General features: G+C 46.0%; 1 protein-coding gene across 1 annotated transcript; it reads left to right on the top strand.

Annotated features, from left to right (window-relative positions):
* Window positions 1-4,636: 4,636 nt before the first annotated feature.
* DRGX (dorsal root ganglia homeobox) lies at window positions 4,637-21,383 on the top strand. Its single transcript, XM_054206888.1, has 6 exons — window positions 4,637-4,670; window positions 7,278-7,375; window positions 7,626-7,727; window positions 10,342-10,514; window positions 10,848-10,960; window positions 21,118-21,383. The coding sequence occupies exons 1-6, from the start codon at window positions 4,637-4,639 to the stop codon at window positions 21,381-21,383; spliced, it is 786 nt and encodes a 261-aa protein (XP_054062863.1).
* Window positions 21,384-25,287: the final 3,904 nt, after the last annotated feature.

The following is a 25,287-nucleotide window of genomic DNA, read 5'->3' as shown; positions in this document are numbered from 1 at the left end:
GGGTTGTTTATATTACAAAACTGTTATTCTCAGTCTTAGCTTACAATTACAAAGAAAAAGTTCTTTCCTGAAGAATATGTCAGTATTTTCCATAGAAAATGATTTAAATAAAAGCTTTTGAAATATGGAAACCTCATGTTTTTACCTTTAAATAGTCATTTTAGTCATCATAAAAAAATCCCTCTAATGTCTCCTGCAGCTTTGATTTCAAACACGTCACATTCTTCATTAAAGCAATCATTGTTAAAACAGAGGGACATAAAGCAACATAGGATTTATTCCTTCATTAAACTGATGATCCGTATATGAAGCCAATTAACATTATGAGTCTGGTGAACATCAAGTGTAAAGAGGTTACAGAAAATTAAAAGCAGTCACCTTGGTCTTTAGATAAAGAAAGAACACTTTTACATTATAAATTATAAGAGTGTCCAAGCGGGACAAATCGGCAAATTTGGTTAATTGGAAAATACATTTTACTGCACATGAATTAGGGTAAAATAACCTTTTAGCTGCTAGCCTTTTTTTGTGGTCAGGTACTGGGAATCATGGGGAAGGAAGTGTTTGGACACAGAAAGACAAGGGAGCCATTTCATCAAACTTGAGCCATTCAGACCTGCCTGAGTTTTACAAATGATCCCCTCAAAGCTGGGCACTCTCAGAAAACGTCCATTCAGTGAATTTCCTCGTCAGTTCAGTCCTGGTTTTTATTGTCATGGGAGAGAAGTGAGAAGGGGGTGTGTGTGTGTGTGCACGCAGCACAGGAGCAGTTCTGCCTTAAGATAGGCAAAATGTCTATCCAGGATTGTATTTAATTGGACTTTTCCTTGAAGACCTAGTAACTAATATTGATGTAATGACAGTTACAGTAATAATAACAATAATAGTAGTAGTAGAAGCAGTAGTAGTAGGTAATAGTAGTAGTAATAACAGTAATTTAAAAAGTGTATGTGAGAGAGACTTTAAGGACTTTGCATAAAAAGGGATTTTTTTCCTGCAATATTGTAGTTCCCCTCTGTATGTTATTTCATGCTTTAGCTTGTTTTTAATGCTTGCCTTTGGTAGCTAGGTGAGAGGAACTACCAGAGAAATAGCCTACTAGCCATGATCCAAAGCAATTTATTGTTTGGGGTTGGTTTTTTTGCGTTTGGGTTGGTTTTTTTGTTTTGTTTTGGGTTTTGTTTTTTTTTCCCCTGTAATCCCAGCTTCCGAGGAAAGCGCCTACAGAAAGGGGGTTCCGGAGATCCCCAGAAACAGCGCTGACAGCAGCCGTTCCCCGGGGCAGGGGCTCACCCGCCGCTGCGCCCCCGCGGGACGGGCCCGGCGCGGGCAGGGGGGGGGCCGGGGGCGCGGCGCGGCGCGGCGGGCGCTCTCCGCGGTGCTGAAAGGCGCCGCCGCTGCCACCGCCCCCGGAGCTGCGGCAGCCCGAGAGCGGCGGCCAAGACTCCGGAGCGCTAACTTTTAATTATGTCAACCCCACGTTTCGGGCATTAAAATTAAACATGCACGGAACTGGCGAGGGGTGGGGGATTATATATTGCTTAGTTATCTCCTTGTTTTGCAGCTGCCGCTCCTTGGGAGAAAGTTGAGCCCTTGCCCGGCTCAGGGTACTTCTGCTTCTATTTAAAAAGCAGCGACTTGGAGCACTTCCCCCTGCTCCATTTCCCCCGCTCTGCCTCCTGCAATGCGCTGAACTTGCAGGCTTCAAACTGCTGGGGAAAGTGAGTCTTGGAGCCAAAACGGCAATGCAGCCCCCTCACTAGAGCAAGGCCTGAGAGCACCATAATGAAGTTATTATTATTTTATTAGGGGTTCTTATGATAAAACGCGGTCTCTCACGCTCTTCCCGACGTCAGAGAAAAAGGAAAAGGTACTTCTGTCTCTGTGCAAAGGGATCCTCCAGTACTGGCCCTGCGTGGATTTTAAAGCTCGGGGTAGGGAGGCTGGCAGGGGAGATCCAGACAGTACTTCTGGGTTATGTTCTTCTTTTTAAGATTAATCGACCTAAAGCTTGTGCTGCTATTTTAAGGAGTGCAGTCGGACTGAGAACAGTGGTCTTGCATCTTGCTCAGTGCTGTAAAAGCCGTCTCAATTCATAGTACACTTTGCTGTTCAGATGCTTGCCTGGATGGTAAGTCAATATCTGTTGTCAAACAGCGATATCCCTAAAAGCACTTATGTATGTGCATACATGTAAATATATATATATGTGTGTGTTTGTATATATAAACATGTTTGAATGCAGCTTTCTAAATCTATCACTAGCATGCTAAAATTATAGGCAAATGGATAAGATCAGATCAGATCAAATTAATTTGGATCTCGGGTACAATTAATTTTTTCCTTGCTTTGCTAAAATAATGCTTTACAGGTCTGAAATGTAACTTCAGCTTGAATATACATTAGGGGAATTTCCTCATCTCTGCCTAGTGTGAAAGGCAGATAGAGCAGGAGATATTTCTAAAGCTTATTAGTGTTTATTTAATGAGATCATGTATGCAGAATAACTTTCCAAAGACATCGTCTCTTCAAAATCTCTATCTATTTCTGCACCTGTATCGTCAGTATCCATCTCCTTTGCTCTGGTATGAACGTGCTATGTCTTTAAACTCCCATCAGATCTAAGAGAGCCTGTGTAGATTTGCTCGCCCTTCCTGCACAGAACATTACAATGTTTATAAAATATTAAATTTGTGTAGTCTGCCGGAGAAGCAATTGTTCCAAAATAAAATCAGCAGTCTAGACGAAACATAGACACCAGAACTTATCAACAGTTGTCTGACTTACATCTTCTGATGCATCTTGAGTGGGTCATAATACCAACTTTATTTTCAGTGGTGCATAAATTAATTACACGCATTTAATAACCAAAATATCATTATATTCCCCCTTTAATATCATAAAGGCTTTACGCCAGGGAAGCACTTAATGTGCAGGGGGCCATAACAGGCTATTATCCTTGTGTAATGCTATTACAGAACCAATTATGCGCCATTATACTTGCTTTTTTTGCAGTTTATGTGATTTGATCCAATCCCGCGTCCCTGACTTGAAAATTTCATCTGGGTACTTTAAAGTCTAATTTTCACCCGGGCTGAGGCAAGGGCCATCTCTCTCCGCTGAGCCTGTGTCTCGGATGCATTTTAAAAGTAATTGCAAAGGGTCCCGCCGCATATCATTTGCAGACGGGAAGCGAGCATAAATCCAGAGACCCCTCGCTGTGAACAAAATCAAACTTTGCCGTGGTACGATCGCTTGGAAAGGCGAGGCGTGTGCAGAGCGGCCCCCCAAAACCCATCCGGCGGCAATTATCGGCGCTTTGTCAGCGCCGGGGTCCCGGCGGCGGCGGGGCAGGGCTGGCCCGGCGGGGGCACCCCGGGCTGGGGGGGGCCGCCGAGCCCCGGAGCACCAGCGCGCAGAAAATAATGGGATTTTGGTGCTGCTGTTCTCATTCCTGGTGTTTGCTGAGAAATGATGGGTTTTTTCTTTTCATCTTTTTTTTTTTCTTCCCTTTTTTTTTTTTTCCCCTGCTCTGCACACCACGTGGGCCATTTGTAGGGCCCAATAGACCTATCCAAGTTACTCACTGTAGACAGCGCTGGAAATAATCAGATTAAGGCCAATTATGCGTGAGATTATAAAGGCAAGTGCTGAGAGGCAGAGCATGCTGTAGACAGATATAAAGACATCTGGCCACTTCCAGAACTCCACAGAGCCCTTCTGTCTCTGCAGCCAACAACTCACAGCGCCTTATTCCAGTGCAAAATACCCCCAAACCTTACTGGTGAATTTTACTTCTGTTCGGTTTAGGTATGGATTACTATTTCTATTTGCCTTCTGGATTTTTTTATGTGACTGCATAGAAATTTGAATATGTTTTTGTTTTTTTTTCTTGCCGAGGACTTTGGTTTTCAACCCAAACACAGCTCCCAGTGTGTTGGATGCTTAAAAAGAAGACAGCTTTTAGGTTTTATTGCTGTTTCATTTAGGCAGAATAATTTAGAATTAGTTTTTTTTTTTTTAAAACGGTTCGTTCTTAGCTATAAATATTTTTTTTTTCCTCTTTATGCAATTATTTGATCCGGAAAGGAATATCTGAGATAATTAGATAGATGGATGGATGGATGGATGGATGGATGATAGATAGATAGATAGATAGATAGATAGATAGATAGATAGATGGATGGATGGATGGATGGAAGGAAGAACAAGAGATAGATACACTGCTATTCGGGGGGGAAAAAAAAAAAAGGAAACCAAAGAGAAGAAACAAAGTTTTACTGATTCTGATTACTGTGCACCTACCACGGAGTTTTCTGCCTTTGGCTTTTTCAGTTCGTTGCATAGGGTTAGACACTACTTTCTCTGCTTCCTCTGGGATGGGATCTAGGATTATCAATGAGTTTCTCTAGGTGCTTTCTTCTGGTTATTCACCTATTCTGTTCTTTCCCTCTCTCTCTCTCTCTCCGTCTTCAGGTCGGCGGGAGACACTTCGGCGGTGCGCGGCTGGGGAGCTGGTGCCGGTGCGTGGGTGCAGGGGGTGCGCGGAAGCCCCGCGCCCCGCGGGCTGGCCCCGGCCCCGGCTGCCGCCGGGCTCGCAGCGGCGGGCAGCGGTCGCCCGCCCAGACGCAGGGCCATGTTCTACTTCCACTGCCCCCCGCAGCTAGAGGGTGAGTGTTGTCGCACAGAGACGCGTAAGTACAAGAGCTGAACTTCGGGGGTGCGTGTGTGTGCGCTGGGGACAGACGGAGAAACTGTGGCCTGACTTGCTCCAAGGCTGCCGGGGTACAGATACGCGCTGAGATAAGATGCAGATCTATAGAGACTGCTAAATATAAAAGCGCAGCATCTATTGCCTTGAGAAAAAACAACCTTCTCCCCCCCTCCCCGCGCCCAGCTTTCCCCTCTTGTCACAGGATGGAAAGAAGGATTGCATGATTTTTCCCCCCCCCCCTTTTTTTAATTTGATTCCTGTTGGAAAGGCCTTGTTTTTACACCCCCACCCCCGTCATTTTGCCACCTGCCTCCCCTCTGTGGATAGCGATCCCGCATTTGAGCCTCAGGCTACGAAAGAGATGCTTTTCTCCCCTCCCAGCACAGATGTTGGTGTCATGGCTGTAATCGGGACACTTTCAGGACGTGGTCACGCCTCCTCCCTCCAGCCAAAGGGACCGCATAAATCTTTAATGATATTTTACAAACATTCTGCGGGAGGATGGGGAAAGATGGGGTAGGACTGAAAAAAAAAAAAAAAAAAAAAGAAAAAGCGGAACATAAATGTTTGGGAGGATTTTTTCTTTGTGTTATTGATCGGAGGGGTTTATTTTTTTGTTGTTGTTGTTTATTAGTTTCTTTTTTAAAAAATATGGTAGCTTTCGGGATTTCCCCGTGTCACCCCCGCATATGTCCAGGCCTCTCTGCACCCGCTCCCTCCGACCAGAGCATCCCCGGAGCTTCGGCCGCGCAACTTCAGCTCCGGGCGGGCTGTCCTGCTCTGCCCGGGCACTGCACGGCGGGGGGAAGCGGCCCGTCCCCGTAAAATCCCCCTGCCCCGCTCCTTGCAAGGGCATCACAGGACGAGCAAGGGGCTTTCCCCGCTGTAGAGCTGCCAGGAGGAGGTGGTCCAGCCGTTTCATCCTCCTCGGGGGAAGGGTCACCTTCCCTTTAAGCTCGTCGGGACAGCGGACTCAAGCCGGATGGAAAATTCGCTCCCCAAAGTTGTCCCCGGCCCGTCCGGCTTTGTTCGTTGGTTTTTGGCAGGCAGCTTTGGAAACGTGCTCTTGTTTGGTTGTGTGTGTTTGTTTGTGTGCTTGTTTCTCCGGGGGCAGTTAGGGGCCGGTGCCTGGTTTTGGCGGCCCGAGCCGGGGAGCGGTCCGGCGGGCTGCAATCTCTCCCGGTGGGGGGTGCGGAGGGCGCCGCGCCGGGGCCGGCCGCTCGCCCTCCCGCTGTGGGCAGCAGTGGGGCCGGGGGGTGGCCGGTCTGCTCTGCTAAAGGGTGAAAACAGCGTAGAGCATCCCGATTAAAAAAATAAATAAAAATACCCCTCGCCCAAAAAAACACCCCACCCCCCCCCACCCACCCCCAAACCGAAGTGGCAACAGAAAAGCCCTCTTCGGCCACGGTTTTCAGTGTGTTTAGGCGCCCGGGGCGGCCCAGTGGTGCTAGAGAGAAGCGACCGGGCTCTGGGGGTCACCAGGATGGTATTTTATTGTCTACTGAGCATCTCCCAGGGCCGCGGTGACCGGTCCGTGTTTATATTCCAAATGATGCCGCAAGACGAGCGGCGGCCTCCTGCCCCTGTGCCCCGAGGTGTGGCCGGCCCGGCCCGGGGTGCTCCCCCGGGCAGGTCTGCAAGTAGGGTCCTGGAGACACTCGGCAATGCTTCTGTGGGTTTGGGCACCTTTCAGTTCCGTGGGGTTTTGTTGTTTTGGTTTTGGTTTAGATTTTAGGGTTTTATTTGGATTTTTTATCCTGTTTTGTCAGCGAACGGAAAGGGAGTGAAGCATTTCAGCCAGGGCCCCGGTGATGCGTGACTGGGGGAGCCGCCAAGGCCGGGGTCTGCTCCGCAGAAGGTGGTTTGCATCCTCGCGGATGCCTGCTCTCCCCCGGCTTCCGACCGGGGACAAAATCCCAGTGCCCCCATCTCCACCTCGGGTCCCTCGAACCCCCCGTCGGAGAAGGGCAGGGGGTTCCTCCTCCAGCCCCGCTGCCGCGTCCCGGCCGTTCAGCTGCGGCCGAGCCCTACGAGCACTCCCGCCGCCCCCGGTGCTCGGCGCTGTAAGAAGCCCCCGGTCCGTGTTGGGGGTTCACCTCCAGGGATGAGGGCGAGTACACGGGGGGCGGCTCGGCCGCTGCTCGGAGGCTGAAAACTGCCAACGGCCCCAAGTCCTTCCAGGCACGGGGCGGGGTTCCCCTTTTACGAGCTCGATCTGCTGTCACCGTGCCTGGGTCAAAGCCTCGTCTCTTCGTCCTTTTAAAACACAAAAGTCCGAAAAAGACCCTTTTCCCGGGGCGGGCTGCCCCTCACCGGCTGCCGGGTGAGCTCAGGTCGACAGGGCTCCCAGGTGCCGGCAGGACCCCCCAGCCGGCCGAGCTGCTGGGGGCTCCGCGCCCCGCGGCGGTAGGGCAGCGCTCCCCGCCCGTTCCCTCCCGCTCCCGAACGGCTCCGAGCCGCCGGCCCCGCCGGGGTGGCCCCGGCTCCCGGCCCTTTTGCCCCCGCCCCGGGGCAAAGCGGGGGTTGCTGTTCCGCGGCCCCTAACGCGGCTCTCCGCCCGCAGGCGCGGCCCCCTTCGGAGGTCACTCGGCCGGCGACTTCGACGACGGGTTCCTGCGCAGGAAGCAGCGCCGCAACCGCACCACCTTCACCCTGCAGCAGGTAGGAGCCTGCTCCTCTCTGCCCCCTGCCCCGCACCCCGGTAGCCCCCTGCCTGGTCCCTGCCTGGTCCCTGCCTGCACCCCCCGGCCCGGCCCGCTGCCCCAGGCGGCCCCGCTGTCCCCGTCCCTCGCTGAAACCTCCCTGGGGCAGCTGGACGGACACCCCCCCTAGACGGCAGCTCCCCGGCCCGGCCCCCGCTCCCAGCTGTGCCCTGCCCCTGACAGATGTTTGCTCTCCTCCCCTCCACCAGCTCGAAGCCCTGGAAGCCGTTTTTGCTCAAACCCACTACCCCGATGTGTTCACTAGGGAAGAGCTGGCTATGAAAATCAACCTCACGGAAGCCAGGGTGCAGGTAAACATTCTGGGGAATTATTTAACTCTTGGGTATTCAAACTGGCAAACTTTTTTTTTTTTTTTTTTTGACATCATGACTGCAGAGTGCACATTTGGCCAAAGAACGCAAATGAAGACGATCTGTCATTTTCATGATGCACTTTAATAACATCAACATAATGTGGAATATTAGATTAGGTTGATTAATCGGTCATTCATAATTAACTAGTGATAATGTTCTACACTAATTTGTCCGCGTCTCCAAGGTACTAAATTACATCAATGCACATCCATTTCCTTGCTTTTGGAGGGGGTGTGTGTGGAGAAAAGAGCTGAGACGTGATTCTCCAAAGCAACTATGACCACTGTCAAGCAATGGGGTTAGTCAACGGCAGGGAGCTCAGCTGCCAGGAACAAATCTGCACCTCTTCAACTTTCCTCCCTTTTGCCTTCTTTCTAAACACTTAATTTAGACAGCTTAAGAGCCTGCAGAGCAATTCCCACACCTTTAATATGATCCAATAAATACCATTGGCCACGATTACTCTCTTTCAACCCCCACTCTTTTCCTTCCTTCCTTTCTTCCTTCCTTCCTTCCTTCCTTGCTTCCTTCCCCCCTTGCTTCCTTCCCCCCACTTTTTCTCCTTTTTGTGTTTGATCCAGGTGTTTTTCTGTATCCAAGGGTTAACTTCATGTGTGTACATGCTCTGCTAAGAGCAGCAGTCCTGTAGTTGTCAGAGATGGATCCCTAGACCTCTGCAGGCATCCACCACAGAGTTACAAGCCATTTTTTGAATACGATTATGTATTAATTTTATTTATGGGGCTTTTCTGCACGCTGTTTTTGTATTTTTTTTTTATTTAGGTGCTCGGGGTTAAGACTATGCAAAGATCTAATTGTAGGAAATATAATAGCTTGCCTTTTGTTCCCTAGGGTCATGTTAGTATCTCTTAAAACCCAATGGCTGAAGAGAGATAATGGAATTCACCGCAGTAAATTGGGGATTGTAAACAAATTATTTCTCCTATAATCAGATTATGCGATCCTGATTATTAAATCTGAACATGAATCATTGGTCATATGCGGGCAAATTAAACTGATTATTATTTGGAAATGAAAATCTCCTTTTGCCACTGCATTGTAGGTACTGGTTTAAAAAAAAAAAAACACAATAAAAAAATGCCATTTTGGCTATTGGCGCCTAAAGACTGAACTGCAAATTGAGATAAATGGGACAATTATTGAGCATTCAGAAGTGGAAGATCATAACTTCTTCCTGAAAGGTGCAAGGGTGAGATAGGGGTGGTGACAATTAGATTGCTGAGGACTGGTGTTTAGCCTTGTTGTTGGCTATTATGCAAACAGACAATAGATGCAAGCATTTGTTTAGCCTGCTTTCATGCAGGGACATGGGGAAACACAGAGGATGGGAGATATGTTTACATTTATACCCCTTGCTCATTCAAATATGATTAATGTGCTATAAAGCAGAGTCTTAATCGAAGATGATGTTGTCAAACAATAACTAAATAGGGAAATAAACGACTTCATCATGCTCTTTCCTCAGAAGCAGGCGAACTGTCAGTGCAAAGTCATTAAAATATGATAATGAAAAATAGCTCAATTAAATGTTGTTATAGCTGTGACCTTCATTCAATTAAGACGCAAGAAAGTGTCTGCGTTTTGCTTTGCATTTAACCGCTCTAAATTTAGAATATAGATAAAATCATTATTCAACGTTTGCTGATATGTGCAATTAAAAGACAGCTAACTAAAATGGAGCTGTAGGAGGAGAATAATAATAATAACAATCTCGCCTATACTTGAAGTCACGTATTAAAATGTGGATTTCCTGACCTCAAGAGAGGCTTGGCATTTTCAACCTCAAATAAGGCGCTTTCAGAGCATCAGCTCTAAGGTAAATGGAAAAAAAAAGTCTTTGGACTAAAAGTCGGGGGATAGAATCAAGAACACAGACATTTTTGTTGAGTTACAGGGAAAAAAAATAAGTTTTGGAAACCAGTGTGTATTAAACTGCAGAATGATCTTCCAAAATTAGCATCTACCACCTTTTGAGTCCTCTAAATGCAGACTGGACAAACACGTCATAGAAATAACAGCAAGTATCAGTCCTCTCCAGGAAATGGGCTGGATAAGACGGCCTAATGCATACCTTTTCATTTCTGACCTCTTTGATTCTAGCAGCAGCTCATTTAAAGACTTACATATGGTTTCATCAGAGTGCTTAGATACATATTTAAGTCCATCCCTATACAAAAGGCTTTATGTTAAAAGATAGAAATCAGTGAGAATTAAATGTATGCATAAAGGCAAGTACACGTTTAAATATTTTGTTAACTGGCACAGTAGCATTAAAACTTTTTTTTTAGCTGTTGTTTTATTTTTAACATGCCTTTTGAATATCTTTAGACATTCCTGGCTTGTTTTCTAGACACAGAAATATTCCATATACAAATGTAGTCCTAAGGCTCAACTAGAATAACAACCGGGACACAAAATAAGAGGAAGTTGTAGCCAAGCTTCTGAATGACCAATTTCACTACAGTAACAATTTCCTTGCATCGCATTGGGCTAAACAGGGTATTCAGCCTGGATTGTTCTCCTGCCCCAGGTGTGGTTCCAAAATCGAAGAGCTAAATGGAGGAAAACAGAGCGGGGTACTTCTGACCAAGAGGGCTCTAAGGAAACCATGGCTGAGGTGGCTCCTCCTGCGAGGAATTTAAATTCCCCTTCTCCAGCAGATCAAACCAGAAATAAAAAAGAAGGCCTGGAGATCCAGCAGAGGTGAGAGTAATACATATTATCAGCTGCCTCTCTGTGGGGCAAGCATGCATCATACATACGTACATACATACAGACTTGCCTGCTGCTGAGCCTTCACCCACACAGTAGCATCTTCAGGTACAGTCTGAAGATCATTAGAAGATGAGCTGTCTCTTGTGCAACTCACTGCTCCCCATGGAGATGCTGGTGGCTGTGGGAGGCTCATGTTATCCAGGCTCGGTCCCATCCAGTTGGACGCTGAGACACCGGCGTGTTTGTGTGCATGCACACATGCCGTCTTTGGAATCAGCTAGTTCAGTTTTTGTAAGGAAGTTTTTTTCTCTTCTCCATCAGCCTGAGTCGAGCAGTGGGTCCTACAGGACCTTTCTTCCCTTCCTGCCTGCCGGGGACTCTTCTCAACACAGCCACCTACGCACAAGCTCTATCCCATGTCGCCTCTCTAAAAGGTAAGTGGCTTTGTTTAACTTCAGGGATAAACTCAGAGCATCTCTTCCAAGCTAAGCGGCATGGTCCCACTCGTGGCAACGGGGAAACCTTTGGGAAATGATGGATCCTTCTTTCTGTTATGACTGGCAGTAACTGCACTGACCGATGCTGCAGGTACAGGAATCTTCTGTTGTAATTTGTAGCATCAATTGTGGCAATGCTCCTTCATTTTACTCAGACAGTTAGTTTTAGTAAGGTCAGGGTTTGTCTCAAGGAGCAAGGCAGGGAGGGTTTGCTCTTTTAGAGTTTTCTTTGCATATGCTTTTTTTTTAAGAGTCAAATTTATACTAATAAATTAGTTATACACATCCTTTTGCATTATACATTACCTGGCACCGTTACTGATGCCTCATCCGCTCTTCGCATGCGGTTTCCTTCGCAGTACATCTCTGCACAATGCCAGACCTTCCTCTGCTCGAACAGTAGGTCCCCTTTGAGAACTTGAATAAAGTGTGTGCAGGGGGACAGGGGAGGTTACGAAGTAATTCCTGGGACCCAGGCTTCGGGAAAGGGTACCTATCCTTTTCAGTTCCCAAAAAGCAGCAGTGTGCAGCTTTTAAAAATAAATCACCAGCTGATCCATTAGCTGTTCCTAGTCTAACAATTTGTAAGACTAAGGGTGTAAGCAGGATGAATTCGATTTATAGATTTATAGGATGTAAAGCCTCATAGCACTGCCAAGCACAAAGTGGCACATACATTTACTCTCCGCCCCAGTGGGGTGCATTTTTGAGGAACATTTCCCAGTCTAAGACCCTCCACTACGAACACAAATGTTCTCTTAGTACCTCTCGTTGTGTTCTCTGGCATTCCTCATGCTCTTCATGAGTATTTCCAGTTAAATCAGCATTGCCAAGGTGTACTCCTGAAGCAAATGCTTGACACAGCTGAGTTTTGCATTAAGTCCAGTGTGCTGTCCCCTCTTCCCCCTCCTTCCGGTCTTTCTAAAAAAGCTGAAGCCAGACACACCAGACAGCTACTGCTATTTTGATAGTTGTGGGACCTGTGATTTTGAAATAAGAAAAGCCATACAGGTGTGACCTGAACCCTAAAACTTAAAGGATGACTGTCAGCCTAAACCCTGTAAAAGAGCAGTGGCTCTTGGACTGCGTGAGTCCCCTTCATCTCCACCCTGGGACCGCGAGGTCTTGGGGCAGACACTTTCGACTTCTTCCATCGGCTTCTTCCATTGGGCAGGAGCAACCTCTCTGGAGTAGACACAGGCGAAATTCTGGCAAAAAGATTGTTCGTTGTCAAATGTAGTCCCGGACAGGTTGAAAGGTGTGGACATGGGGTGGTGTTCGGTGAATAATTCTGGATGGAAGTAAGGGATTTTTTTCCTTAAAATTTCCATTTAAGCATTTTCAAAATTAAATGCACCAATATGTTGTTATCACTTGTTTCATGCTTAAATGTAGCTAAATTTTAGGAAAAATAACCCCAATAAAAAGACGCCAAGCAAAATGAAATAAAAATGAATGAAAAAAAAAATGTCATGAGGGTGGTTTTGGTTTTTTTTTACTTTTATTTATTTGGAAGACTTCCAGATATTATTTTCTGTGATTTTACAGCTCAGCCACTAAATTGAGAAATTAATAATTTGCTCCTTTTTGCTTGATTGCAGTTTTAAAATTTAGGGGCAGGACAAATCCTATTCCCGAATCTCTTGTACAGATACTTATTATATAGTCAGCTGCCCAGGCTAAGACGCAGTGTCCCTGAAAAATTGGTCCAAAATGTAAATATAGGGGTTTTTGTAATTTGTATAGGGAAGGTCAGTTCTCAGATGCATGCATATTCTCTTGATGAATGTTGTCAGCTACACGTGCAGTTCATTGCTGAGATGCCCAGTTTCTGTTTCCTGTCTGGCACTGGAAATCTCCAGATACGTGCAAGAGGACCGGGATTATGTAGTATATTTTGTACTATATTTTGATTTTAAGAAGTCCTCTTATAGATTTGCATACCTGCATATCCACCTACCAGGAGCTTTGTGGAGCTGCCTACGCCTGTCAGCATATTGTTATACTTGCAAGGAACTGGTAGACTGAGTTGTTGCTTTGAGGGAAGATCTTTTTCTTCTGCAGCTGGGTCTCAGTAAGGTCAAATTTTGGCTTTGAGGTTAAGGGGGAAGAATTTGTTTTTCTGTAAGGTGGCAAATTTCATTTATACAAGCAGAGAAAAATTGTAGCTTCTTTCTTGTGGTATTTATACATGGAGTATTGTCTCCTCTTTCCTTGTCTCACCTCCACAAGTTCCTATTTCCCTGTTTCTCCAAGAGCAATTCACTTGGGCTGGGGTAGGGGCTATGCACAGCAGACCTTGAGCTTCAGTCTCGTTAACTGTCAGTGATGAACAGGATGATCTCTAGAGGTTCTGAGCGGACCAAAAGCATCACGGGCCTGATTCACATTTTGTTTTTCTTTGGTATGGAAACACCAGGTGAATGATGGTTCATCTAAACCAATGTATTGGAGAGCGCAACCAAGTTCATATCAGTCTGGAGGAAGAGATAATGGTTGTGAGAAGGAAGGAAAGGACTGGGAGAGACCCAGTGTTCACAAAACCTTTATATGCCCTTCTTCGTCTTGCTCAATTCAGTTTGTTTGACTCTCGTTTCTCATTTCCCCCTTTGAGCTAGGAGCTGATTTGTACACTTCAGGCCTGTCAAAGAACTAACTTACATTTAGGTGGGCATTAGTCTGTGTCCTTATGTGTCTTGATGAAGTGACCTGAGCCTCTCCCTGGAGAATCTAGTCCCATTTTGCAGCAGAAATGCCAACAGGACTCTGCCACAGTGATTCTGAGGGCATAGGACTTCATGCCACATTAAATCACATCAAACTCAGCACAGGGTATGAAATTCTGAGCTCTTTGGTGTTTGGATTGTTTCGATAAGGAGAAATTCAGTAAGCAGTAAGGTTTTCCAAGATTTTACAAGTTTTATTGAAGAGTGACGTGATCAAGAGCTCTTCCTGCTATCTCTCTTGTGCCGACTAGGCTTTGAAACTACCAGGAACTCTTTGTGCTTTTGAATGCAGAATAGTTGCTCCAGAATCAAAGCACCATTTCACTACCAATGGATGCATGACCCCGCTTTCTTCTATGGAAAAGTCAAATTATAGGCACCTCCCCTATATGGATCCCATAAATAGATATGTTCCCACCATTGGGAGAACAATTCTGGCCAGTAAAGGGAATCGTACCCTTCAGTAAGGCTGTAAAAGGTGCCTGCAGACAAATGGGCACTCCCAGCACATCAGGTACTACTGGGAAGTCTACGTTGTTTTCTTATTCTAGCGAGGAGACGAGATGTGCTTTGCTGGGCTTGTGAGCCAACACTTTGTTGGTGTCAGTGAGTAACATTTGATTGATGCTTTAGAAGGAGACAATTAAAATCAATAATCAATACCGTGAATAACAAGTGATGATGGTGATATAACTAATTAATAATTATTTTATGCTCTCAGGGACTATTTTCATTTTGCCACCGGAGAGTTCTCTGTCTTCTGTAAAGAAACTAATGCCTCTCTTTCTCCTTCTCTGACTTTGATTGCTTGGCTCCAGACCCAGATTTTCAAGGCTGCTGCTTAAAGAATCTAGGGCATATGGTTCCTGGGTCTAATTTGTGGTGTAAGGATGTAATAGTTGATGATGAAATTGGTCTAGTAGAGACAAGAAATCTCAGGACAGCCTAGCATGGGGCAGGGACTGGGCCTGCAATTTTGCTTCTGGAAAGACTGGGCAGTGCACTGTAGGCTCGCCTCATGCTGTGTGTGGCTCTGCAACTATTCAACAGGCAGTGCTCACCTGAACCCCACGTGTGCTGCTTCTAGGTAAATGGGGGATTTTTGTTGGAGCATGAGACTAGGTCTGCTCCGATGAATGAGAAGAAGCTATTCTCCCTAAGCACGATGCCCCATGAACCCTGCTGTCTCTGAAACTGAGATTTTTTTTTTTCCCTCAAAGGGATGATATTACCACTGCAGGATGTTCTGTGAAGCAAGCAGGCCGGCTGTACAGTAGCAATCAGAACTGTAATTCAGAGCATAGACTGTTCCAGAGAAGAGTGTTTTACCACTGGACAGTTTTTCTCTGTTTCTATCAAATATTGTCTATTTAGTAATACAACAGACCTTTTCCTTTCTTTAGGTGAGTCCTCTCCCTCTCTGAAGTTTGGCACTTCGGAGGCTGTACTTAGTAGCAAGCATCTGCTAACTACCATGTCACCTCAGTACATACTATTTTTTTCAGGAAATACAGTTTCTCATTTGAAATATTAGCATCAGATTATAATTTCTGTGGTATACAGGGTTTCCTGCTGCAGAGTTTTAGTTCTTCACCATTGTCCATAGTCATGAAGAAGGTTGGCTTGCATAGGTGAAATTTCTGGTGTTTGTTACTCTCTGAAATTGTCCTAATTTGACAACTATGCTACTTCACTGTGGTGACTCCGACATTTCCATGATCTTCCAAGATGAATCACTTACTGTAAACCATGCATCTGCAGTCCATTTAGTAGATTTAATTGCAGACCTCAAATATGAAGGGAAAATACTTGTTTTATTTATGGGCTGTATAACAATAGAGTCATCGGGAGAAGCTAGTGTTCTGTGCAGAGAGAGACCTCAAAGTACCTTCTTAATGGATGACAGCATGAATGCAATTCATTAATGTAGAAGATGTTATTAATGGGCGTAAACAAGAATCTCCGGTTTTTAGCGGAAGTGTTGTACCATTCTGGTGGCTGAGGCCAAGAGTGTGTCTGTTACATTCCACTGAAATTTCCCCAGACCCTGTGATGAGTGCAGTGTATGAGGAGAGAAATAATTACACTTGCCAGGGAATTACTTTCATAATTCACTCACAGCTCTGCTCTGTGCAAGTTATAGCTCAGTTGGTTTTCACGGCACCTCCACACCACTGATAGAGAAGCAGGATTGCATTATGCACATCAAAGTGGATATTCCAGGGCAACATTGATTAGGTTCTTTTATGGTTTGTTGCTGCTGTGGTTGCTGTTGTTCATATTAGGAAGGCTTAATTGCAGTATCCAGGAAAAACCCACAACAACTAGAACTGCACATCCATTACATTTCAATTTCTGTTATGGAAAGACGAAGAGAATTTGCCCGAATCCATTGGGCAATTCCCGTTGCCAAGGCTGAGAAAAAGTGTCCAAGGACCTAACTTACCCTTGAACTGGTGTTTCCTGAATGGAAGTGCCACTGCTTACCCTAAGACCAGAGAACAGGAATGAAAACTTTTGGGGTCCTTTATTTTTTCTGTTATTCTTGATTATGGACTTACTGACTTTTCTTATGTAATAAAGCAAATAGATCAAGTGGGTTCTGTTTGGCATTTCCCTAGTTTACCTGCCACTGTGACTTTAGAGAATTTAAAATATTTCTTTAGTTTGCTACAGATGCACAGACCTTGAGCAAACGACTTTGATTCCTGTACCACAAGTCCCCAACTCTAGCAGGTAGATTTTTTTTTTTTTGGTCTTTATCACAAATATTAGGAAATATGCAGCTACTAGGAGCCCTAGGAGCCATGGGAAGGAAATCAGTGCTGGATTGTTCCTTCAGGACAAACCTAGATTAGGTTAGCGGACTTTAGCTGGGCAGGGATTCCTATTGACCCCTCTTGGAGTGACACATGTCAGCAGGATTTAGGGTCAGATTGTGTATTTGATAAGAAAGGGAAGAGTGGTAAACGGTTGCTGAGCTGACAGTATTTCAAAGGACCGGTTGTGTTCTCCCAGCTTTTGTGAGCTTTGCTGCCAGCTTTCATGTCCAAACAGGCAAGGTCCTGGCTTCTGAATTATTTTTTTGGAACTGTACTAATGGCACAAATAAAGGATGATGAAATCCTCCAGTTTCAGTGTTGAGTTATTTACACAAAAAGGCTCCTGCTAGAGCAACTAAGCCAGATCATCAGCTCTTTGTTGTTTGCATTGGGCACATAGCCAAGGAGGTGTGAAATTATAACATTTAGACTCTTCTGTCAGCTCTGAAGTGCTCTTCCAGCCTCTGGGTAGCACAGGGTGTCTTCCACAATTAACCAGCTTAGGCAGTAGAAAGAGGAACCATCTAGCACAACCTCAGCAGCCTTGAGGCTACCCTAAATTATACTGGGAGCATCTGGTGCCTCCTCATTTCAGGCTTTAAGTTCAGGCTTCGCTTGTTCTTCTGGACCTCCTGATTAAGAGTTTGAAAAGGTTTGGATAAAGATAGTTTTGTTTTTCCTGCTCATGCCTCAGACTTCAATAGACAGTGTTGGCATCATATATGAAGAGCAAGAGGGAGGTCCCTTTGAATCAACTCTCACTGGTAAATTACACTATGAACTCGAGGTTGCTCTTGACCTTGTGAAAGTGACTTCAGAGTTTATGAGGTTTTAGAGCTCAAGCAAGCCAATGTGACTGCTATTAGAAGAAAATGATGCTTAATTCAAGCGTGATATTTTTGCTGCAAATGAAACAGCATGCATTGACAGGTGAAGATTTTAAATGGGAATTTTTCCTCTGTTCCCTCCATGTCAGGTTGCTGTTCAGCTGCTCACATCAAATGCTGATATGCACGAACACTGCAAGAGGAAGGCAACTGGGGTTTTGCCTTTTAGTGGGCGTATCTATCAAATTCTGCAAACTGTTAAAATACAAAATATGCATTTTCAATTCTTGTTTATCAATATGGGCCCCACTCCCACCCCACTCTTCTCAGCTGAAACTAAACCTTGGAACTACACAAAAGGGTCCGCAACAAAAATTGTAGATCAAATATCATTACAATTGAAATGTGATGTTGGCAGAGACAAGATAGAACTAATTTAATTTTTCCTGTCAGTCTCTGTAGTAGATCAATTAAACTGCCAAGTGGATCAAATATTTCAGACTGTATTTATTACATTAAGTATTTATGTTCAGGCTGAGCATTTAAAGTATGATCTCATATAGGAATACAAGGAGGTTCAGATCAATTCAGCAGAATTTGCTTTAAGTTAATGGAAATCTAATTGTGTATTTTAATTTTGTGTGCGGGAGGCAGTAAGTTCCTGAAAGAAAGAAAACTGTACCCCGTCCATATTGTAGCAACCTGATCCACATCCCATTAAAGTAATATCAGACTGTCATAGAGGTAAGCGAAAGCTGGATCAGGCTACCCTAAGGTTAACGGCTTAACCCTCACTGATTTTGACGGGATCTAGGTGCCTGAACTCCTCCGAGGATCCCAAATAAGTAGGAACGATTCCTTCCTTGCCCACTGTGGGCTCAGGGTTACGGCAATAAGATGTAAAAAAACGTTGGCGTCTGCTATATGTGGATGCCTCTTTCTTGGTGAAATGTCACATCTCTGTCTGTCATGGGCTGACTGACGGGCAGGTGGAGACCTTGGGCTCCTGAGACTCCCATTGTTTCTCTTGGCTTTCGTGCCAGCAAAGTCCCATACTACCTGCAGACACAAGCAATTGCAAGGTAGATTCAACCTCCCTTACAACCTACAAACAGAGCTAAATCCTACTCTTCTGTATTCTACCTGAATAGACCCTGGAACAAATTACACTTGTTACTTCACATTTTTTTTGGGTGTGAGCTGTTGTTTGCAAGTGTTTTAGCCTCAGTGAAAATGAAAGGAATGGTTTATGGGTGCCTTATTGCTAGAGGTAGCCTAGTTTCCACCACAGGTAACTGAACCCTCAGGTTGCAGAGCCACTAGGTAATATCAGGTCTAATTATTAAAAAAAGAGCTTAGATTGGTACCGAAGACTGATAAATATTTTATCCCTCTCTAACAATGGAATGAAAATGATTCTTAGGGGCCGGAGCTGATTCTTTTCCACTTCTCCCCACCTCCCACCGCGCAGACAATGTCTGTGCTCGATCCCGCGTTAGGTACCACAGAGGGGCCAGCCCTCCCCTCGGCCCGGCAGCTGAACAGCCGTGTTCCAAAGCCTCATGCAGTTTCTGTTAGAAAGCAGCAGCGCAAAGACAGCTGATGCACAGGCAGGCGCCCGTGCTCCCCCCATTGCAGAGCTGAACCTTAAAGGAGCGGGGCTTGATAGTAATGAAAAAACAGACCTCTGTGAGGCTTCTGCAGCTAAAGACCTGCTGCAAACTGCAGGGACTCTGAAGTACTGGTCTTCCTCTCCTCCCTCCTGTTAAAACAGTGGCTGTCTAGCATCCCTGAAGTGTCTGTGATTCAACAGGGCAAAAAATGACTTTATGAGCATCGTTGGTGGTGGCAAAAACTGTAAGTTGTGTTACTGAGTGGATTTTGTGATAAACCCTCCTTCTGACCTGCTAAAAGCAGCTGTAGAATTCAAGATTGATTGCTAAAAGCAAAAAATGGAGGATGTCAGTCAAGTGCTAAGACTTACTTGTGCGATTCATTTGAATGCCTGGACCCATGGAAATGTTGGTCTGCTGTCATGTGCTCTGTCAGAGGAGTATCACGAGAAAAAAAGACTTTTCAGTTACGTTAATAACTTGTCCCTTGTAGATTCTGTTTTTTTAAATGCAGAGACTACTTTTGTCCTGAACGTTACCTGCAAGCTGCTAATCTCTGACAATTGCTGTGGAGAAGTCTTGCCAACATCCTAAAAGCAAACAACTGTCTGCCTTCATCCCTAGCAGATGGGTGCTGACCCGTTGCTACCGAGAGCAGAAGTGTAAAAGAAAGACTACCTGCTCCCTGCAGGTTATTAGTTCCATCACTTAGTCATGAGCCATTTAACTCAAACATTAACTGCAGAAATTAAAGCAAGTCCTTGGCCTGGAAAGATCAGAGGAAGACATTGCATCATGTCAGGATGTGCGCGGCCGGGCTGCTTCTTGTTGGGAGGTAGCATATCAGTAAAGGACAGGCTTTTGCCAGGGGCATAGAAGAGGATGTGAAGAAGAGTTTCTGTGGCCTCTGAGACCCCTCTAAAAATGGTGTGACCCAACAGTTTTCATCAGAGAGCAAATTAAAGTAGTAGCTCAGCCATCCCACCCTGCCTCCCCTCCCTACGCCTCCGACACATTCTCCTTCATTCAATAGATTAATCTAAGCTAGGTACCAGGGTGGCTTTTTGGATGGACTGCGCGTCCTGCCTAGTGGTTATCCTACACCTCCAGGTGTACTTGTTTGGGAACTCGCCCAAGTCCCAGCATTATCAAAGGTAAGCCAGGGGAAGAGCCTCCAATGGTCCAGCTCAGGAAGGCGACTGGTGGAGTGAGGACTGCCTCTTGTCAGTGGGTTGCATGGGAGCTTTTTTGGCTCAAAGGGAGAGGAATATCCTTTTCACCGTCTCTCCAGTGTTTTATTGCCTGCTTGGAACAGCCCATGTTTCCCAGATGACAAGGTAGAGATGGTCTATCCCGTCTCTTCTGGTGGAACTCTTAAGCCATGTCAGCAGCAGCAGTTTTATGTGGCCTTGGCTCACTTCTGGAGGCCATTCTCTTCACGGTGTCATCCTTAAGCAGCAGAGACATTGGGTGGATGACAGTAGAACAGACTCCTGCAGGTAGACATGATGCCAATAGTTGGCGGGGCCAAGGAAAAGCCTGTCTCATCTGACAGTGAGATAGGAGAAGGTCATTAGTTCCTGCATAATAGCCAGGATATTTTCACCTTTCTCTCTGCAGTAATCTTTCAGGCATAGATAAGTGATGGGAACCCCACACCCATCCAACAAATCCAACTGCCCAAATTGATCAGGCTTCAGTGTGCACGTGGAGGGCAGGGGACACCTCCAGCATGGGGCTGATGGTAGCCACAGGGCAGCAGCTTGGTATGAGAGCAGGGGACGAGCTCAGCTTTGCATATGGGGAGATCTCATGTGTGATCTAAACTTCACTGCTTGCTCCTGACTCTGCTTGCCCTCACTCACTCTGTGTGACTCACAGCGTAAGGTCCGTCACAGTGGGCCTCAGCAGAATGGGATCTAGCTTTTCTAGCCCTGATCCAGAGAATATCTATGCACCCACTAAGGGTCAATAGGGGAGGGGGTTGTTGCCATTCGAGACGCCAACCCCATCTCTGCCCTCTCCAGATGGACCATGGAGGGGACAGTGAGACAGTCCCCGTGACCTTCCCCATCCGTGATGGTGCCTTGTCTCCTTCCTCCTCAGGGAGCCCGCTGTGCTCGTGCTGCGTTCCAGACCCCATGGGCCTCTCCTTCCTGCCCACCTATGGCTGCCAAAGCAACCGCACCGCCAGCGTGGCCGCGCTGCGCATGAAGGCCCGGGAGCACTCGGAGGCTGTGCTCCAGTCTGCCAACCTCCTGCCCGCTGCCAGCAGCAGCCCCACTCCTCCTGCCAAACCCAGCCCCGAGGGCAGCCAGGACAAGCAGCCCTCTCCGGCCAAGGAGCACATGGAAGGAGAGAAGAGCGTATGAGGTCGGACTGGTGCCGGCGCCCCGGCTCAGGGCAGGGACCTGCTGCCGGGGCTCTGCTGCGGGTTGAACTGCAGTGTGGCCATGCCCCAGCAGGACGTCACAGGGCCACCAGGGACCCAGCAGATCTGAGTGGCCTCTTTGGCTGCCTTTCACGCATCCTTGCTTTTCTTGCGCCGCTGTAGGGTCATTCCCCTGATTTATCGGCACTATCAGTGTTTGGAAATGTTTGTGAAACTGTTTTTAGCCCCTCCTCTGCATCCCAGGGACATCAAAATGCCCAGGATCCTGGCTTGCTCCTGCAAACCTCAGCTTCCCATCCCGTGCGAGATGGAGGGCTGGCAGCTGTGCAGTGCTTCCAGACGTGATGTCTGAGGTCCAGGGCAGAAGAGGCATCCAGGCATCATTTACCCCACTGCGCACAGCAGAGGAGAAGGAACACGCAGGTATAGACCAGCTTGGCCTGCTTCTTTCTGATGGCATTTGACTTCAACAAAATATATGCCAGGCAAGGTGCAAGAGAGCAGAAAATAGAATGAAACTCTTCATAATTTTTTCCCCTCTCTCTTCTTTTCTCCGAAAGCAAAACTTTCCATGGAGTAGATTACTGGGAAATTGCTGAGATCAGTTTACCTGTGAATGAAATACTTGCACTAGTCTCTATGTGAACATTAGTCTGTATTTCTTGCCATTCCCTGGGTTAGGCATAAAAGACACGTGACTCCAGAGCACCATTCATAGCTTCAAACGGTAACGCTGGTATTTAATAGGTCTAGATCTGCACAAAGATGAGGTAATTAGCGTCATTCTCTTGGAAAGAAAGACTGTAAACCAAAATAATCCTGCATTGCAACACTGCAACTCTGTCCTTGCATGTTGTGTTTTTAATAAAAAGGAAATATAACTTGGAAGGCTATTCCTTTATGCCATCCAATATCAGACTATTCCATTCACTGAAGGCTTGTTGTAATGAATCTAGATATGAAAATGTCTTAATTACTACAGAGTGGCCACAGTGCAAAGGAGAAATTGATGCCTCAGGCAATACAGTCTTACCTCTGACCCAAAACTCCCCAAATCAAAGCAGACTAAGATCTGATGCTCTAGAGCAGGCATTTTTTATCTGGGGTGACCCACATTTTTTCCATGGGAAACGCAGATGCAGATTTAAACTTAGTGACACAGGCTTGCTTTTCTTAGGTACCTTTTTCAGACTCCTTAGAATTGTCCACAGATGTCCCTGGAGAACAGCGTGAAACCACTGCTCTGAGACTTGACCAAGCAACATGGAGGCCAGTGGAAAGATTCCTGTCAGCTCTGAATGTCTTCAGAGCAGGTCCTTCATGAGAATGCTGCCAAGGTCTGTCCGACTGCCAACGAGAGGCTCTGCATTACAACCCTAGAAGTGTTTTAACCCATGGGCTGATTTTGGCACAGAATCTTAACTAGCAGAGCCCGTGGGTTTCCATTTACCAGTGCAATTTTTTTTCTGCCACTCCTCATGCAGGGCGGATCCTGCATGTTGTGCTGAGGACCTCCTGCAATCTGCTTTTACACTAGGTTGTGTTTGGCTTCACACAGGATCTGAGCCTGAGGATGTATTTGGAAGGGCAGTCCCAGGTAAGCAAAAATTTCTCTACCTTACCCGACTGATCTCAGCCTGTGTATCTCACAGGACCTGGGACTTCTCACAAGACCCTCCCGTACCCCCAGTGCACACCTTGGACACGGCTTGGTATCAGAGGTATTGAAAGGGTGGAAGCCCTGGTCTTCAGGGGGTGGCTCTGTAGCACCAAGCACCTTCATTGCTCCAGGAGTGAAGGGTACCAGGCATCCCCCCCCGGAGGGTAGGATTTGTTTTTTCTGGAAACAAGCCACTGGGGAGGGCAGTGCTGGGTCTGTCCTTGGATCCAAGTACAAACAAAACTCCAACAGGGCCCATATTCATCAAACGGAGTCATTTTGCTTTACTTTTGCCACACCATGTGTTCTTTTTGGCAACACTGAACTGTCCTAGCTGTGGGGGGAACGTGCAGTAGTCTGTGATCTGCCTTTGCGTTCCGGCCTCAGGGGTTGCTCTGCTGAACTGTAGGTGGAGGTGGCTTCCCTGGCTGCAAATTATGGCTTAGTTTAAACAGCAGCAGCAACCTTTCTCTTCCACCAAAATAAAATTGCTGTGTGCTTTGCTGTGGGGAGTGGTTGGAGAAGAGAAAATCACTGTTTTCTTGGTGATCTTCCCAATCATAATTTTTTTTGTGTCCACCCCCCCAAAAAAAAAGACTAAAAAAAATATTCCACTGCAAAGAGGCAGGACCAACTTCATTTCAACATAATTACCTTGCATTCAGTTGAACTTCAGCCCTTCTGTACACTAACTCTTCAATCTAATTGTTTGATTAAACTCGTATTTCCTCCAGAAAGGTACATAAATAAGTGAATTGTTGAGCAAATTAAGAATACTTAACAGCATTGCATCTGAAAAGTAGTTACGCTGATTAAATTTTCTGTCCTTGAGGATTTTCAGGAAATTACTTTTGATCGTCAATAACACAATTAAGTAAACTACACGCACATTAGCATGAATAATTGATAAGAAATTATGTATTACCACGAAGCACTGATTTAATAATTCATGATGCGACACTCTAGTGACTGTGCAAAACTGGATAACATCGACAAGTCTGCCTGATGTTGCTGGAAATGCTGCAATTACAAACAAGTCCATAGTTTGGTTGTACAGTAAAGAAAAGTATCTGATGCATGCTGTAATTTCTGTTTGGTTAATACTTGAATAAATTTAGAAAGAAGACCCTGAAAAATTCCTGTGCTGTTTTCATTCAGATCAATTTTTCTGTCCAAGCATCTGCTCTCACACCGACGACTGTCCAGTCCTGCTTAGACCACAGAGATGTCAGAGTGGGGGACGCTCTCAGATTCACAGCTGGAAACTGCTGGGTATCTCGCAACTTGCAAAATTAAGGGGCTCAAAGTTTTGCAGAGCCTTCTGTTAGGAGCAAAGAGGCATTAGCACCCACTTAAGCCTGAGCCCAAAGTCTTTTAGACTCTTCAGTGTCTGATGTGTCTGTGATTATAGTTACTCAGTATGATTTTGTGGGTGGTTGCTCTAAGTCAGCCATAAATGAAACTTTCAGATTTGTACGGTTTGAGTCTGCACCTCGCCACATTAAACCCTAGGCCAATTTGCCAACAACTCTCGTGACTTCCCTAGGGGAGGCAGATACATATTTGCATTCTCGTTAGCACATTGGGGAAACCAGAGCGTGTGAGCCACATCTTCCTCTCAAGTTTTGGCATGAGACTTGTCTGCTCAGGGCAGTGCAGCCCAAGGGAACATGCTTGAGGTCACTGAGCAGTAGCACAAGGCCAAGAGCAAAACTCAAGAGATCTGTGTCTCAGTTGTGTCTGCTTCTAGCCACCAGACCCCCAAATAGGCTGCCCACTGTGGATGAGCCACCTACCTTCTTTCTGTGCTATCATATATCAGGGCTATGCCACTTAAACCACTCCTGTAATGGCCATATCAGTAGCTCTGATTAAGTCTGGCATTTAAAAGTTTATAACTCAGCTATAAAAAGTCACTCAGGCTGAACCCCAGCGTGAGAGGCCCAAGCCCAAGGGGATGATTTACATGCGAGCTGTTCCAAAATCAGCCTGCATGATATTCTCTCAGTTCTGTGAAGGAAAAATGGAAGCCCAAGGTTTGAGGGACAGATATAAGACAAAGATGTTTTGTTTAACAGCATACTGCACTGTCACTAGATCCCATCCAGTAATTCTCTGTGAATTTCCATACCAGCATGCGCCAGGCGCAGCATGAACGGCCTCTGTGCAAATGTCAGTTGCATTATTCTGGCAAAGCATCTCCAGGTCTGGCCTCTTTTCTCAA

The sequence above is a fragment of the Rissa tridactyla genome, chromosome 6, assembly GCF_028500815.1.
Source record: "Rissa tridactyla isolate bRisTri1 chromosome 6, bRisTri1.patW.cur.20221130, whole genome shotgun sequence".
Classification (NCBI taxonomy): domain Eukaryota; kingdom Metazoa; phylum Chordata; class Aves; order Charadriiformes; family Laridae; genus Rissa; species Rissa tridactyla.
Note: the sequence above shows the minus strand (reverse complement) of the source record. Positions and strands in the feature narration are given on the sequence as shown.